At 26.2% G+C, this 18,867-nt stretch overlaps 1 protein-coding gene and 1 non-coding gene across 6 annotated transcripts in view; one reads left to right on the forward strand and one right to left on the reverse strand.

The window, feature by feature from the left end:
* Positions 1-9,117: 9,117 nt before the first annotated feature.
* Positions 9,118-18,867, reverse strand: part of LOC123273452 (guanine nucleotide-releasing factor 2) — a 71,129-nt gene continuing 61,379 nt past the window's right edge. For 2 of the 5 annotated variants that reach the window (XM_044740855.1, XM_044740851.1), the window contains exons 7-16: positions 17,940-18,289; positions 16,753-16,951; positions 15,595-15,618; positions 14,597-14,792; positions 13,429-14,006; positions 11,673-11,687; positions 11,422-11,596; positions 10,608-11,252; positions 9,433-9,564; positions 9,118-9,362 (exon numbers count right to left, since the gene is read on the reverse strand). In XM_044740855.1, the coding sequence (XP_044596790.1) occupies positions 9,224-9,362; positions 9,433-9,564; positions 10,608-11,252; positions 11,422-11,596; positions 11,673-11,687; positions 13,429-14,006; positions 14,597-14,792; positions 15,595-15,618; positions 16,753-16,951; positions 17,940-18,289 (2,453 nt within the window). In that variant the 3' untranslated portion in view covers positions 9,118-9,223. The remainder of the gene's footprint in view (positions 9,363-9,432; positions 9,565-10,607; positions 11,253-11,421; positions 11,597-11,672; positions 11,688-13,428; positions 14,007-14,596; positions 14,793-15,594; positions 15,619-16,752; positions 16,952-17,939; positions 18,290-18,867) is intronic. The other 3 variants (XM_044740852.1, XM_044740854.1, XM_044740853.1) reach the window with 3 other exon arrangements.
* On the forward strand, positions 11,869-11,939 carry Trnag-acc. The gene has a single exon. It is a non-coding gene; the product is annotated as a tRNA-Gly (tRNA).

Below are 18,867 nucleotides of genomic sequence, written 5' to 3' on the forward strand. Positions count from 1 at the left end.
GACAGGATCCAATACCAACACGAGTATATACATAGGATAAGGTAAAAGCAAAGGAGCAAGAAGCCATTCCATTTCATGGCATGGCATGAGGCCCATTCCATGTGTAGTGATGCCCAATATAATACCACCAACAGCAACAGCCAACAGCTACGGTGACCAACAGCAAGACAGACCGTAGTTCGTGCTCCGTAGTAAAACCAGAAAAACCGGCCCTATATGCCACATACATACCAGTCGTCCATCCTCGTCCACTCATCCACTCACTCCTCCCCCACCTTCACTTGTCGAGCCTTTTTTTGTTTAATCTTTTTTTTTTTTCGAGTATCCTGTATATATATATAATATATACATCTATACCTACATGGTATGTGTACCATCTTATAGGATCCAGAGTTAAGAGTTAAGAGCTGAATAATCCACCGACACGATACCAGCCAGTTCCCAGTTCCCAGTTCAGCTGAGCCTTTCTCATACTTAAACCGTTTGCCCTTATACTTATACTTATATACTTACCTGACTGTCTATGCTACATGTTGGTTGTAGTTGGCTCTTTACTTGCTACTCACGTATTTCAGATTTCTTCGGAATAGGTCCAGAATTCATCCTGGAATTGAACATCTCTTCCTCGGCTAATCCTGCCTAATCGAGGACCTAAAAGTTCAAAATATGTTTTATGGATTTTATATGGCGATGAATTAACGAGAGAAGTTTTAGGATTTCAGAAAATTGAGAAGTTAATTTAAGAAATTAAGAAATTTTTGACGGGTAATATGTTTCGGAGGGTTAGAAGAAGAAACTTGGAAGAAATTTTTTATGATTAATGGAATTACTAACGATGATCGAAGATGATTAGATGAAATAGTTTAAAATATATATAAGAAAAACGTCTGATCGTTTATTTGAAGAAATAAAAATTTTAACAATATTGGAAAAAAAAAAAAAAAAAAAAAAAACAGATTAAAGGATAAAAAAATTTTAGCATGATTTTTGTTTTTTTGTAATTGAAAATATTGAACAATTAAAAACTGTTGAATGTTTGTTTGTCAATTTCATATTTAGATGGAAATAAACTTTAAAACTGTCAAATTTTTACTGGTTATATTATTATATTATTTATTTATTTATTATCAGACAAGACATTAAAAATAATGATCGAACTTGCAAAACTAAATTTTTAAAAACTTTAAAACTTAAATAAAAATCTGTAAACTTAAAAACAGTACTTCAATCTTCAGAATCTTCTTCCATCATTAAATCGATCTTCAATAAAATTTTTTCTGATGAATATATAATTACAATAATTGATCTTTAAAACTAACTGCATACTTTCATTAAAATTTTTACTTAATACTCGAAAACCTAAAAAAGTTAGTTCTAGCAAAACATTTAAACACAAAATCATAAAATTTTTACGCTTTCTAAAAAAAAAGGTATTTGGTTACATAACTTAATCGCCAACAAACTTCATTTCCTCTTGAATTTAAAGACAATAAAAAACAAGCAAAAAATGAACTTTTTCTCAAGCATCGCTCCCGTAATTACCTTGCCCATAAATCAAACCAAGTTACTCATGAATGAAATGGCCTACATTTATATACATACATCTATACGAAGGGCTCACCAGGAACTTCAATGTAAGTTTAACGAACAAAAACCCTAATTTTAAAAAGACTGTAATCTTTGGTTTATTTACCGGAGCAATTGCTTAAGTGATACACACGTGCATAAATATACATATTATTGAGTGATGGCCATTTGCTTTTTGTTCCATAAAACTTAATGGGTGTTCAACAAAATTTCTTTACCACAAGCGTTTGTAATAAAAATTTATAGTTATGTAATTAAAGTAGTCTTTAACTTTATCATTATAATTATAATTACAAATAATTGTATAATAGTAATTCAAAATATGAGTTTGTTTCTTAGTCAAGAATTTGATTTGAGAACCAAGAACTTCGTGAAAGACGCTGCCGTGTCTCAGAATTTTTTATAAAAATCAAATCTTGAGAAAATTTAATTTTGTTTTTATTCTCAAGAGGGAAAACTCTGAAGAAATTTCAAAAAATCGATTTTTTTTTATATTTTCGGAAGGAAAAAACTAAAAATTAAATATTTACGGAGTTATTTTAGATTTTGGAGACCTTTAATTATTTATTGTACGAAAATTTCAAATATGATTTTCTCAAAAGTGTATTTTAAAAAATTGCTCGTGCTGTAATTAAAAAAAATTGTTGATCGATTTAGCTAAAATTTTTTGAGATATTTCCCTGATTTATTGTTGAATATACTTAAAATTTAAAAAATATCATGTGAATAAACAATTTTTTAATTTATTTTATTTTGAATTTTTTATACCAGGACTCGAAAGTAATTTTTTTTGTTTAAAAAAAAATTTTACATACCTATTATTTTATAAAAAAAAAAAATTATTTTCAAAATTCAAATAAAATTTTGTCACCTGCAAAACCATTTTTAAAAATACCCCATTTTGAGGCGCCCAAAGAAATTCGCCTCTTATTAAATTAAATGACTACCAGAAATTTAAACTAATGGCTTAAAAGATTTGTTTCGTTGAATGATGTTTAAATAAACAACAAAAGTAACGTGCGATAAACGATGAGGGCAAATTAGATAAGCATCGAGGTCATTAGGCGTATTTTGAATAATTAGCTAATCATAATGGATTAATGATTGGCAATTTGCCGGGTGCACAACGGAATTAAAATGAAAACGGCTCATTGAATTGACTATATAGCAGTCATCATCAGATGGTTCTGTTAAGTTAATGTTACAATTATGTAGCAAGTTTAAATAGTAAAATCGGAGGATTACGATGTGCATTGTTGTCTGGTTATAAAATGATACCGCGAATTTTATTGTTCGGTTAATATGTCTACTGTATACTGTACACTAAATACCTACCGAGTAAATAGTATTTTATGCGTTTATCCTTGAGCTAGAAAATATATATTAAACTACTCAACGAACACCGATAAATCCCGTGACTCTATCTCTACTTGTCGGAATGTTAAAGCTTTAAGCTTTCCGATGAGTAGCTTTATTTTATTTCACACACTGTTCTACATCTGCAACTCTAACATTAACAATAACAATAACAGAATGTACGTACAAGTGTACAAGAAGTATTATAATAGCGATGTCTGGATAAACTAAACTTATAAGTAACAATCTCTACACGTGTTTCAGATATTGTTTTATTTGTCTTTGCGATAATAAAAGCGCTAAAGACACCCTGTCGATGATTTATTAACTTACTAGGCTATTACTATTACTACATAAATTTTATTTATTATTTAACATGTGTACTTTAGTTTACATTCCTCTCTAATAAATGCTTAATTTATTACCACGTTTAATATTTTTGGATTAGTCTTTTCTATTGTGTTTCAATACTTAGTTCATTTCGATGAATAATTATTGATTTATTATTTAATTTAATTAGAGCAAATAAATTTGGAATTTTTTTCTATTTAGCTTTCGTGATAACAGGTTCGTAAATTTTTTATTTTTTTCTTATTGCCACTTAGGAAAGGTCACATATTTTTGGCTAATAAAACAATTTTTTTACGAGAAGAATAATGATATTCATAAAAAAATTTACTAGTTCAAGCGAATTTATGAGAAAGGTACAAAATTTGATTTTTTATGCAAATTTATCATAAATAATCAAATTTTTTTTTGTTTATAACTTTATGACCAATTTTTCGGGTAAAATTTGTTTAGCTTTAAGTAAAATTATCGATTAATAATTTAATTGTTAATTCTAAGGAAATATGTGAAGAATTAAGCCCCAAAATGGCAAAATTGCTGTTACTGCTTTACGCTAGCGAGAAAATTAATCGACCATGCGACGCCTAGCGGAAGTTTTGGAAACTATAATTTTAATTTTTTTTTTCAGTTCTTCATGGAAGTTTTTAATTGAATTTTTAGTGTTTAGTACTATTTGACAAAAAAATGAATAAAATTTTTTTTTAATTATAAATTTAAAGGAAAAATTAAAGGGTTTGCAGGAAATAAATATACAAAAAAATAATTTTTTAAACTCTCATACTTTATTTCACATTTTGAATTTTTTATATTAATAATAATTAAAGTTATCGATAAATAACTTCCATACAATGCATTCGTTACAAAATAAGCAAAAAGAAACTTACATTTATATTTGTACAAATAAATGTTCACTGGGTATACTGGGCATACATTATTCAATATACATATCCAATATAATATAATATAATTTATAATTATAATAATTGGTTATAAAAAATCCAAAGCGGCAAATATCTCCCCTTATTTTGTTTATCAGAATATATATCACCATCATGTCATTATATCATAATAATATTAACAGACCATTTAACCACCGAATTTAATTATTCTACCCACCGCGACTAATTACTCATTTTCATTTAATAATTTTTAGTTAACTCTTACTCGATAACTCTGACCTTTAAACCCAATACAAAGGGTCACAAATTATTTTACTAAACTTAAATTATTCATACAAAAATATTACAAGACTGAAAATTAATATCGATCACACGCTGCTTCGCAATATCATCCATTATAATATTTTTATCATTTTTATACCATATCATATCATATCATATCATATAGTAATATAATAATAATAATAATAATTAATTATTAATTTTATTATTATTCTTCACAGTTAATAGTTTTTTATAGGTTAACTATTAGAGCATTAGAGCATATCTAATATGGGTCCTCAATTATAAAATAATATCACTCAGTCACCAATGATATGCTTCATTAACTATATCGTACTTGATCAGTGTATATTAATCAATTAATTAATTTATTTATTTATAATTAACACTAATATCATAGTAAATATGATCCTGAATCAAAATGGCCGACACCCGACATTTTGTTCTGAGATTTCGATCTATTCTTTTTTAATGAAATTAACTTTAAAAATTTTCAAATGTCCGCTACATTAATTACAATTATTATTTTATTTTAACCGCTAGTTTTAATAATTTAAAAACACCAAGACTTTGATTATTTTTTTTTCAAAAGAAATTATCAATAATTTGAACCTTATTATAACCTCGAAAAAATTTTAAGCCGAAAAATTTTGATGCTTTAAAAGATTATCTAAAAGTATAGAAGAAGATATGTACTATTGTTATTTTCAATTATATAATATCAGTTAATACCCCGAATTAATTAACCGGAGTATTTACATTAAATACTTACCAGATATTAATTATAATATTATTATTAGTATATTTGTAAGTGTTACAGATTTGAAAAGGTCTTTGGTAACATTGAAGAATATCAATAAATATTGAATATCATGTATTATTAATTAATAAACTATTTTTTATATACGACAGCAAATTTCGGCGAATATTTTTTACATTATTTAAATTAAAAACTCAATAATATGTTATAAGTACAAATATTTACAAAATAAATTGATAAATTAAGCGGATTACTATTTTCTCCTGATAAAATTTATTCTCTAAGAATAATAAATATAGCGTATCATATTTATAAATAAGCTGAGAGTGATATTTAGCGATAAAAGATATATAAAAAACATCAAGTGTGTCAAAGTCGCTTGACAATTGTTTCAATTTTTTAATTGCAATTGAAATAGATCAATTGCAATAAACTTTTGCTTTTATTTTATCAAATAAACGACTTTAAATCTAGTTACTTTTATTTAGTCTAATATATTCGTTGCACATTCACTTTATTTCATGTCTCACTCTTGTTTATTGTGCTAATTAATTTAGTAATTAATTTATTTATGTTTTTTTTGTAAAAAAAAAAAAAATTGAAATGGCCGGACTTTAAAAAAATTAAAAATTGAATTTTTATAATTATATTCAGCACAATTTTATTATTAATAGTTAAGTTGTTTTTAAGCTATCAGTTATTAGTAGAAGATATGTTTAGATGAATTATTTTGTTTTGTATTTTTTACGTCTAAATTATTGCAGGTGTTTTGTACTAACAAAATTTTCCGAGAAAATTTATGTTACGAGCTATAATTGACTCGAAAAAACAAAACCTGAAAATAAAGATATAGATAAATAAATAAATAAATAAAATAATAAAATGATTAATATATAATTATATTAATTTAATCTAATAAATAAAAATTTTTTTACACACTTATAATAATAATTTTTAAAAATTATGGCATCACAATTGCAGTAAAAGTTTATGGCCTTGTTAATTTTGTTCTTTTTCTATTTTCTTGTATCTGTAATTATTACTTTGTTGCAATCGATAATCGGTAATCATAGTCACTCATTACGTAGCTAATACTATTCCTATTAATAGTAAACGGATGCTAATTATTTACATAAACCTTAATTGTTATCCATTAGTCAATATATTAGATAATTCGATACATATAATTGCTAGTATATCCAATCAATAAAATTATCATTTTTTTAATTAATAAAAATAAATAAGTTATAGCTCGGACGTTTTTAAACTGGAAGTTTAGGTATTGCGTACGTAATTATTAAGCCTTGATTTAAAAAAAAAAAATTTTTTAAAAAGTTATTGCTTGATTTTTCTGTTTGTTCTTTCAATAAAAATTACCCGTGTGATTGATAATTATTGAACAATATAAACAATGAAAAAGGATTTAGTCCCAGTTATTAATTTGTTGATTTCGCTAAAATTATTTCTACATTACAATATAATAAGAAGTCTTAAAAATTCTCCCAAATTGACAGCTACTAATTATTATAATTTATAATTTAAATAATTATTGGTGTTTAATTGCTGTTTATTATTCCAACCCCAATATTTAGTCGCTAATCACCGGTACGCTTAATAATATTATTACAAGGCAATATCTCGCTAAATGGAAGCCTAGTAAGCAAGTTATTATTTTTCAATAAGATTCCATTGATTGGCTTAGTACGTCGATCCTATTTTTATATTATCTATTAACGCTGGTAATTAATAAGTCCGTTAATAAATCTTCCAGTCAATACTGCGGATTTTTAATATTTACCTTTATGACTGACTTAATCACCTGCAGTATAATTACAATTACAATTACTATTACTCATAGTCAAAATTCATAGCTTAGTATTTGTTACTTAATGTTCAGCAATATGAGTGTACAATTATGGGGTTTCATAAACTGTTTGCTATTAATTAGGCCTCACATCTCTTTCTCTCATACGATAATTTAGATATACATAGAGTTATATACAATTATATTTATATATTATATTATATGGTAAATATCAATTCTCACAATTCATTCGGATGGTTTATGACACGTTTTTTAAATTAAATAAAACTTTTATAAAAAAAGAATATTACTGTAGAATACTTAAATAACAAAAATACTAAATTACACTCATTTTAATCGGACATTTTTGTTTTTTTTTTTATTAATTAATTAATAGTATTTTGGATACTTGACTATTTTTCAAACCTGATTTTTTTTTTTAATGCAATATCGTGTTACTAATGCCATAAAGACTTATAAAAAAAAATTTTTTCAAACTTATGCATTTTTTGTTTTGAGAAAAAAAATTCTTAAAGTGAAAAAAGCGTTTATAAAAAAATTTTATTTATACTTTCTGCTTAAAAAAAGAACTGCTGGTCATAAAAATTAAAAATTTGTAAAAATGATTAAGTTCAGTTAGATTTTAATAAATTAAGTTTTTTTAATTTTCAATTTTTATATAAAATTTATTCAAAAAAATAGCAATTAAAATTTAAAAAATCATAATTATTATTTATATTAATTATTTATAATTAATAATTAATCATTATTATTAATTATTAATAATTAATAATAATTATTAAAAAATAATAATTAAAATTAAAATATTTATATTCCATTTGTTTGAATAAAATTTTTTAATCAGAAATTAAAAAAAAAAAATAAAAGTCTGAAGGAAATTTTGTCGCGGAATCAATTGTCACAGTCCTAAAATTCTCAGTACGAAATAAAAAAAAAAATATTTTATCCACTTTTCTGGCATTAATATCACCATATAATTAATTAAATAAATATTAACTCCAAAACGCTAAAAATTAATTAATCTCTTTCACTCATTGGAATGTACCGTGAAAGAACAAGAATATTACACCAGGACCCATGCGCTCCAGACATGCAATTAACTAACTAATTAATCAATTTATCAATATTTATAAATCCATAATTACGTATTGAGAAAAGCCAAAGCTCAGATATAAACTATCAACAAAATTTCTTTACATTTATTTACCTATAAATATTTATATAAATAATTAATTAGTTCCTTACTTCATTCATAGTATTTGTTCTAGAATCATATACAATAGTATATGTAACAGTTGAATTTCAGGCCTTGCCTCAACGTATTCCATACATGTAATTTATTTCTGATCACTTAACATAATTAGATGCTCAAATAGTTACGGTATGCATTTCGCTGAGACATTTAGCGGCGCATTATTAATCAACATGATTGGTGTTCATCCTTGTGTGTAATCAACACTCCGTTGACCATAATAATAATTTCTACTAACTACTAAATTATAAATTATAAATTTATAAATAATTTACACTTAATTATACACAAAACAAATACATATTGATATAATACTAATTAGTAATTAATAGCAATAATTATAATCAATAATATACAAATACAAATGGACGTTCGCTATTCACATGTTCACAAACACAAGATTAATATTAATTAATTAATTATAATTACAAATGAATTTACGAAAAAAATTTCAAAAATATTTTTATGTACACTTAAACTCGAATATAAAATATTTATCAATAAATAATTACTTTTTTTATAATTTAGATTCATAAATTTACTTAAATTAATTATATATAATTGAAATACAAGATTTAGATTTAATGTGCGATGGATTTCAGCCATTCTATTTTTTTTTTGTCCGAAGTAAAATAATAATTTATTTTTTTATTAATTTTTACTTAATCGATAAGCAATTTGGCATTTAGTTCTCGCAAACGGACAATTAATTTCTATTAAATTGTATTTATAAATAAAGAGTGATATGAATCGAGCTCATGGAGGGCACGAATTCTTTATATTTTAATTACTTTCGATGAAGTGGCGGATGATTTATTATATATCATTTATTATTTATATTACTGATTGATTGACGTTTATGTTTTTGGTTCTTAGTTTTATTGGTTTTAATTTCCATGACTTGTGACGGTGATTTAGTGCTGCGACTGTGGTTTTTTTCCGCCCCGCGGTTTTATACTCTCGGATATTTGCCACATGGCTTCCTCGCAGAGAAAGTCGCTGAAGTTGTTGAAGAATGTTATTATGCGCTCGTTCTTCTTGAATGAATATGTTCTGTAATGATAATAATTTAATTATTAATTATTAATTTATGATTTTTCATGTATTTAAAAATTTTACATACCCTTTTTTAAACCTCTTCATATTCTCGACAATATTAAATTGTTGCCATCGCTTTGAGAAATTAATAGTACCGTCCGGTAATAAATCACTGTTACCAATGTGCACAAAAGTCAGATCTTGGAGAACTAATCCTCTGTAATAAATAATTAATATTAGTTAATATAAAAAATAGCAAATTATTAACCTGCTATTAATAATTAGCAATCTACAGTCACTATTTGACTGCGGGGAATTATGAATTATAAATAAAAAAATTTAACTATAGAAATTCTTTTTGAAATAAAAAAAACTATTAAATAAAATCTATTTAGAATTGCTGCGAAAGCTTATCATGATGAATTTGAAAGTTATCAAATAAAAATAAATATTTAGAAAATTGTAAAAAGACATAAATTTAGGTTACGAATTTTCTAATAATACTAAATTTAACAAAAAAAAATCTGTTTTATCATTTAAATATATCAATGATGAAATTAATCTTATTTTCTTAGTTATACACTGATAGAAGGATTTTTTAAAATTATTTTTAATGATATTGTTAGGAGCAAAATATATTTTTTATTAACTAAAAAGATTCATTAAAATGAAATAAATCACTTATTTGTATTAAATAAATATTTTTAATGCTACACGGAAAGAACAAGATGACACTGGATATCATCCCAGATTATACTGAGTGAAAAAAAATTTCAGATAGTGGCTATTATAATCCAGATTTAGCTACTATCTGAAATTTTATTTCACCACAAATATCACTGAGTATAATCTGGGATGATATCCAGTGTCATCTTGTTATTTCCGTATAACAAAGCCTTTTTTATAAAAATAAATATTTATTAATATTAAAGAATATTTTTTAATATTTAAAATTATATATTTTTAAAAAGTTGGGTTATATATTTTAAACTATTTATTTATTTATTTATTTATTTTCTTTATTAAAAAATAAACTATCCGGATCTATAAATTTATGAAATACTAATAAATATATATTCAATCTGAATATATATTTATTAACAATTTAAAATACTTATTACATATTAAGAAATGATTTATTAAATAACAATAAATAATTTATTAAATAATAAAAAATAATTTTTTAAATAGTAAAAAATATTTGTTAAATACTAAAAAATCTTTTTATCAGTGATATAAATAAATAATAAAATAACTTACATATAAGGTATACAAGGCGGTTGAGTTTCAGCAAGTGCTTGTCGATAAGCCCGAAAGCTACTAGAACTATCAATCAGAGCACAATATTCCTTAAGACCCTCTGTAATATGTTTCTGCCATTCCAAGCGCCTTATTGGAGCGCTGTCAAGAGCCGACAGCAAAGCCAGATAACTATTGAAATTATTTATCTTCCTCAAGTGCTTCATTATTTTTATAAACTTTACAACATATTTTTCCCGATCCTTAGCCTCGTTCTCCATCCGATGCTCGAGGATCCTCGAGCGTGCCCAGTAAGACATTTTGTTGAAGTGTTCGGTAAATCGCGTCAAATTGGGACTGCGCTCCTCATTCTGTTCCTGCGCCCAGATTAATACTTCAGGTATTTCTATTTTCATGAACAATTCAGCGTCCAGCAAAGTCATTTGCTCGGCTATTTGTTCGCTTTTGAAGTCAAGTAGCGACGCTTGTTTCGTTGACACGCTCAGTGAGGATAAAATCGGTTGCGTTGATTGCAGTTGTTTCAGCGCGTGTTTTTCAAGGATTTTCACTCTCAGCGCCTTTGCCATCGTTAAATCACCACTGCAAACTAATTGCTGAACGAACTCCATCAATGTTTGGAGCAAAACGTCGTCCAAATCAGACATGCTGCAAAAAATTTATAATTAAAAATTAATTTTTATTATTATTTTAATATTTTAATTGAAAATTAAAGGAGTATTTGGGTCTAGAGATAAAAAAAATTAATTTTTAAAAAATGTCAATTTCAATTTAATTCTTATAATCAAATTACATAATTATAATTATAATAACTTACGTTAAATCACTGACAACTCGTACAAGTAATGAAAAAGCCTCACGCGCAGCTCGTTGCTTAATAATGTCTCCAGAACACGAAAATCTCTGGTGACGTTTGTGTAATTTTTGTATAAGCTCCAATGGTGACATAAATGTTCTGTATGTTGTTAAAAATGCTTCCTGATACAGGAAATCTGTAATAACAAATTTTTTAAATTATAAATTGTCACTTTTAATTTTTGTTTTTTTCAATTTTTAAAATGAACAAACCTGATTCTTTTTCGTCTATTGCAGCATAAAAATGACAAATATGAATTGTTTTAATGAAAATTTATAAAACAATTATTTTTCAGTTATTAAATAACTGAATTATTGTTATTATTAGTAATTTAATCATTTTTTTTAAACGAAATACAGTGATTTGTTGCTCAGTTTAAATAAGAGCGTGTTTTTGAGGGGATTTAATGCACTGGTGGTTCAGTGGTAGAATGCTCGCCTACCAGGCGGGCGGCCTAGGTTCGATTCCTGGTCAGTGCTAAATTTTTTTTTTTTTTCAAATTGTCAATTCTTTATTCTTTTTCATTTTACGAGATTGACGGAAAGTCGTAACTTCAAACTTCAAAGAAAGTATACTTTTTTTAGATTTTATTAAAGATCTATTTTATTCCTTAAAATATATTGTTTCCCAAGTAAAATGCCGTTGATTTTTTTTCAATACCGTAAAAATCAAAATTTCTGCGAATTTTGCACGACTCATGATGCGAAGCATCTCAGAGAGTGCTTTACGATCGAAAAATTTTTTTCGCCTCATTTTAGCAACTATTTTTAGTATTATAGCCTTGTTAGTTCACGGAATCAAGATATTTTGCATACTATTGTCGAGATAATTTAATGGAGATTAATTCCATACTTTCTAAAAATTGATTTACTGCAATAGAAACGGAAAAAAACATCAAAATAGGTCAAAAAATTTTCCTGTCCGTCATGTATGAAACCCCGGAAACACTGTAACTTGTGAAGAAATCAATTATTTGAGTTAAATTTTTTTTTTTTTAATTCTAATCGACGATTGTAGGTCACTGAATGGGAATGGTTAATTAATTCAGTGTCGTTTAATTACAATTAATAAAAAACGAAAACTACAAGACTGTATATCTATATATATCCATGTAAAATTAACATGGATGGTGATATATCTATATTTATAGATATTATGTACATTTTATTCCACCAGGGGCGCTTGTGCAGTACCTTCCTACTACAGCTGTTTTTTCGGCAATTAATTTTGAACGACTTAAGTTTTTTATATTTCATAATTAAATGAGCATTATGAGTCGTGCACTTTTGGATTTTCCAAACTTTTTTTTGTAAAAAAATTTTAACTGCGTCAGTTTTTTTTTCTTGACAATTTTTCAGTATTTTAAAATATTTAAACGACAAAAATACATAAAAATTGCTTCTTCCTCGGCCCGCATAACAGAATTGCCAACCTCGTTAACTCTTTGCACATGGATATCGACTTCTACGGTGGTACATATCAAGCATTCATCACGAATACCAAAAATAAAATATTTCCCTATCGTTAATCTAATGTTTAATTATTTCACGTTATTTACTCACTATTTTGTCTCTTTTTTACTTTAATCTGCTTGTTTCTTCAATATTACATTTTTTTTTACTCTCTACATATGATGTGTAAAGTCGGTTGGCGCCTATTTTCTAATAAATAAATAAATGAATATTGCAAAATCGTCCCATAGCGTTAAAGCACTTCCGGACGCTCACGCATGAGGCGTGCAATTATTAGGAATAAAAAATACCTATTTGGGTTATTTAAATTAAATTTTACATTAAAGTTCGCGTCAATTATAAGTCAATATATAATAAATCCGCTCCGTAATTATTTCGACGTGTTTCTTCAATGGGTTAATATCAATAGTATACATTTTAATTATTTGAAATAACAAATAATATACGCAAAAATTTATAATCGTTGCGTATAACAACAAAAATCCATAAGACTCACCATGCTTATTAGCTTTGGTCGCATGAATTAACAGAGCATCAGGATGACCACCCCTAATATCAGGGCCATCTTCTTCAGGCTTTTTAAGGACTAGATATTTACTAATGTCCAGCTCGTCGAGAATCCCGTCATCCTGATCAATATCCCTCAACTCTAAGGTGTTTTCGTCGACAGAAATAGAGGAGAGCGCATTACTCGCCGGTCTCGACGACGATCTCGAGTCCAAGGTGAGATTGTTATTATTATTATTGTTGTTATTATTATTATTGATGTTATTGTTGTGGTGACTATTGTTGTTGTTGCTGTTGATGTTGTTGTTATTCAAGGCGAGCAACGGAGATACATTATCCTTCTTCTCAGCTATCATGACTTGCTCCTCCTTTATTTCTTTAACAGGGGTTGACGTTATAACTGGATCTGGCGTACGTATCCCATGAATACTAACGGATGCCGGCTTTGGTGATATCGGCGGGGGTGTCATGTTCGTTCTAATGGATCGGGATCTTTTCGGTGGTAAAGCTGGTGGTAGACTAGAGTTTGTCATTTCTTTCATCGTTGGGCTCATGCTGATCGATATGCTGAATAATAAAAAATATTATTATTTAAATTATAAATAAAAGAATAATAATAATTTTTTTTTCTAAGAATAAATTACTTTTTTTAAGTTACTTTTTTTATATTTTAATTTCATTTATTTAAAAATTAATAATTTACTCTTTGTTTTTAAATTTAAACAGAGTGATATAAATTATAATAATTTTTTTTCTAAAAATAAATTACTTTAAATTTTAAGTTACTTTTTTTATATTTTAATTTCATTTATTTAAAAATTAATAATTTACTCTTTGTTTTTTAATTTAAACAGAGTGATATAAATTATAATAATTTTTTATAATAAGAAATTATATTAAATCTTTACAACAAAATTTATTTAAAATTATTTTTATAACAAAATTTATATTGAATTTTTAGTCAGTAATTTCTAATGAGGAAAAATTTTTAAATAATATTAATTATTTAATTTAACTATCAAAATTTGATATTAATTCAATTATAAAAAAAATCATAATTAATTTTTCTACTCTAATTTCATGTCAAAATTAATTGTTAATTCTTTTTCTTAAATTTATGTTAATTATATAAAAAAAAAAAATCAATAATAATTTACCTAGTTCCATCGTGTAAGTTAGTCAAGGTATGAACCATTGAAGAACAAGATTGAGTCGTAGTAAGAGACATTTCGTGTTGTTGCCACTCTGCTTGCATCGAATTATAAGCAGCAACGGAATGTCGCGTGCCCAGCCCGGATATAAAGTCGTTCGTACTGTGCGAACAGTTTCCAAACATTTCCATGTATGCCATTACTGTAATTGTTAAAGTACTTTATATTAATTCAATTATACCTCCGTTAGCGGTATTTAATATCAAGCAGCGATTTGTGTGAGGAAAATGCAACGTGTATGATTATTCATTTCTTTTATTTATGTTTGCGGGTAAAAAACTTACTCAAAAAATATACTTTATTTTTCGTTATTGCAAATATATTTTATTAACCACCGTTCATATTTTTATATTAAACTAATTTATTAAAAAAAATTCACTCAACAAATAATTTTTTTCAATAAAAATATGAATGGTCAAAAAAATTGTTATCGTGTAAGTATATACTGCAAAGCTTAAAAATAAAATTAAATATTATACTTATTAAATAATAAAAATTAAAACTTATGATAACAGTAAAAATAAACTTCAATAAAAGCTTAACTCTCAAACGGTATCTAGGTATTTCATGGCACAGCGAAAAGGTTTTTTTCAAGGGAAAAAATTCAAGTAAAATAGTAACAGTAAATGGATTGGTAAAAAAAAAAAAACAATTTAATACAAGTACGAATATTATGATTATATGATCATGCGACAATGTGAAGTAATTATAATTATAATTATAAGCCGTTGTGTAAGTCGCTCACATGTCTACGTAACCAAGTCAATCAGACATATAATTTTTTTTTCTCAAATAAATTTCTCAGTATGTAAATATTAATTTGTTATTGTTATTGGTATGTACTGTCAATGGATTCATAAATTTATATCTATATGAAAACTTAGTATAGCGTGAGGATGGTTTTGCTGAGGGTGAGATATAAACGTGGGCGTGATCCCACTTACCGGAATATGCCACTGATTGGAACACTGGGGGATATAAAATATATGCGTCAGTTTATAAGACCTAACATAGTTTTATTATTATGTCTATGCAATATTATTTGGAAATTATAATAATTAAATAGATAGATAGACAGATAAACACTAGAAAAATTTTTTATTTGCACGCGGAATAAATTGAACTATAATAAATAATAATAAACACTATTTCAAACAGTAAAATCGTGATTTAAACATTTAATTTATGATATTTATTATTTACATAAGTAAATTAATTACTTAAAAAAAATAGCATTTAAAACAGTAATAAAAGCTATGTAAATATCGGAAAAATTTAAGTATAATAATAATTATAATTAATAATTCCAACTTCAATGTTTATCATTTTACACGTAAAAGATTATCGTGTGATATGTAAAAAATATCAAGAAAGATTACTAAATTTTTATAGTAAGAATTTTAGATTTTAATTTTCTGTTTGAAACAATAATTTTTAAAGAGTAAGTCGTTATTTATTATATCAGCCGCTACAAATCACTTTTTTCAAAATTAAATTATAAATTTTGGCTTTTATACTTTTACACATTATGGTAATATTTAATTTTATGTCACCCCGGTCCGACGTACCATTTTAAACACTAAAAAGTAACCAGAATGTGAGTAAATTTAACAATTTAATTTTTTTTGAAAAATTTTTCCGTGAAAAAATTAATAAATTTATTATTAGTTTGAATTATTAATTAATAATACTAAAGAAATGAAGAGCGAATCGAATACCAGAAAAAAAAATTTTTCTAGCGTGAAATATCTAATCCAAAGCACTGAGCTGCTGATGTAGATGTGTACTTGATTATATTAACCGATCGACTATACTCGTAGTTGGCAAACATATTTTTTTTGTTATCGGAACGAGTATTCAAATCATCTGCAGCGTCAGCTGGCCATAGTTTTTTTCTATCTGTTTTTTTATTATCTATTTTTTGTCTCTCTTTTTTAGCTAGTCAGCGAATAATTGGCAGCAGTTGATACGAGCAGAGTGACGATATTGAAATTTAAATGAGCATTATACTCAGTCTCATTGTATAATCGCGAAGTACTAAAGAGTGACGTATACTTGATCAAATACTGCCAACACTCGTTACTGATAATGCTTGTACTTACTGTGACGTTTCTTGAGGGGCAGAGGCGGCGGTTTGCTCGCGTCTGGACTGTCACTCGAGCTTGTGTGCAAACTACAGGTTGACAGGTGCTCATTTTCTGGTACATTGTCGTACTGAGACGGCAAACGCTCTTTACGCTTCTTCGATCGCTTCTCTGGTAACGCTGGTGGTATTCCGTTTGATTCCAATTCTTCTATTTCCTATAATAATAATAATCATCATAATTAATAAATTATTATTGTTATGATTATTTATAATATTGTAAGTTTAGAAAATTTTAACTAATAATTAATAATTTGAAACTACAAAAAAAAAGGTTTAATTTTTTCAGAAGATTTAAATCATTTTAGAGCAAATAAAAATTTTATTGATACAAAAAAATTAGTTCTTCAATTAAGAATTTTTTTTTTTTGTAAATCAAACTGCAGTTACCATGAAATTGCCTAGAATTACAAATTATGAATAAAAAAATGGCTTAATGATTTTTCGATATTTTTAAAAACACTATAGATAATTGGGGTATTTTTTAAATAAATTTTAAAAATGTTGTTGCTATCACAGGATCAATTGATAATAATTTATTGAAAAATATACCGAAAAAACTTTATAGAACCAACAAACTATTCAAACTTCCTTCGAAAACTTGGCATAAAAAATTGTCTATTGAAAAATATCTAATACTGTAAAAAAGCGCAAATCAGTAAATGTTATCTACTTAGTTTAAAATGAGAATTTACTTATAATTACTATGAAAGTTTATCATAATAAATTAACTATCACTAAAAATGATTTAAAACTCTTAAAAGGAACAAATCTACACAGAAAAAAAAATGTTCTTGAATCAAGTATATAATTTTGAACAATTTAATATTCTTGATTTAAGTAGAAAAATTCATGATTTAAGGAAATTTTTCTTGATTCAAGAATTTTTCGTATTGATTCAAGACAATTACCCTTTTAAAAATTATATTCTTGGTTCAAGAATTTTTATCTTGAATCAAGTTAATATTTTTTTTAGTGTAAGTCAATACTTTTTCAATGATATTAAATTTACCATAAAAAACTCGTTTCCTATATATAAATACGCACGAGACAAATTTTTTTTCCGTTCTCTTAATCGTACAGATAGATTGTAGTAACTTAAAAGGAAGGAAAAAAAATAAAAACAAAAAATTGTAATACACCCACATTTACCAGTTTTTCAAGCAAAGCCGAGTCTGCATCACCGCTTATAGTGGTGGTGGTGACTGTATTTTTTGTAGAACTATGGGACGTTGTTCTGTGCGTCACGATCGAGTTCTCTGTGTCTGCTGAAATTTTTTGCTGGGAAAATGACATTTGCTGGTGGAGCTGGTGTTGGGCCATAGAGGAGTTATAACTCTGTGAATTGTAGCTGACACTACTTTGTTGGGAAGATCTTTTAGATGTCAAGCTTGAACTCGTGGTGTAACTTTGTGATGAGCTGCGCTGGGAGTGCATTGACACAAAACCCGATTCTTGTGTTTGGGTGGAAAGTCTTTCCATTTTTCCTTCAATGCCTGTAAATTACAAACACGATTCATTTAAAAGAATATAAAATTCAATTTTAAAAAATGGATCAAATAGAACTATCGTATTTGATTGGAGTGTATAAATTTAACAAACTTTAGATGATAAAAAAAAAAAAAAAATCAAAATAATGATAATTTTAATGACTTTTTGAATTAAAAATTTGATGATTATATAAATGAGTAATCGAATTTGTTTGAAAACAAAGTGAAATGTGGATCGTCAATAAACTTGTTTAATTGCCCGCGGCGCATCCAAATCGATCGACCCGTTTAGAGATATATATCTCATCGCGTATTCAACCCGAAGGCACTAATTTTCACTGAAAATTTTGATTGCTCGTTAAGCTGCTAATGACGGAATCAATCATTATTATATTAGAATTTAATAGAGATATTTACCTTACATTAATAATTGATATGATAATATTTCATTTTATCGATCGTTAAACGCTATCTACTTATTTATAGACTTTAATTACAAAAATTAATTTTCTTAATGAAAGTTGATAAAACGATAATTATTTATAATCATAAATAAAACCGTGACAGAAAGTAAAATCTATTAA

Source organism: Cotesia glomerata, linkage group LG10, assembly GCF_020080835.1.
Source record: "Cotesia glomerata isolate CgM1 linkage group LG10, MPM_Cglom_v2.3, whole genome shotgun sequence".
NCBI classification, from domain to species: domain Eukaryota; kingdom Metazoa; phylum Arthropoda; class Insecta; order Hymenoptera; family Braconidae; genus Cotesia; species Cotesia glomerata.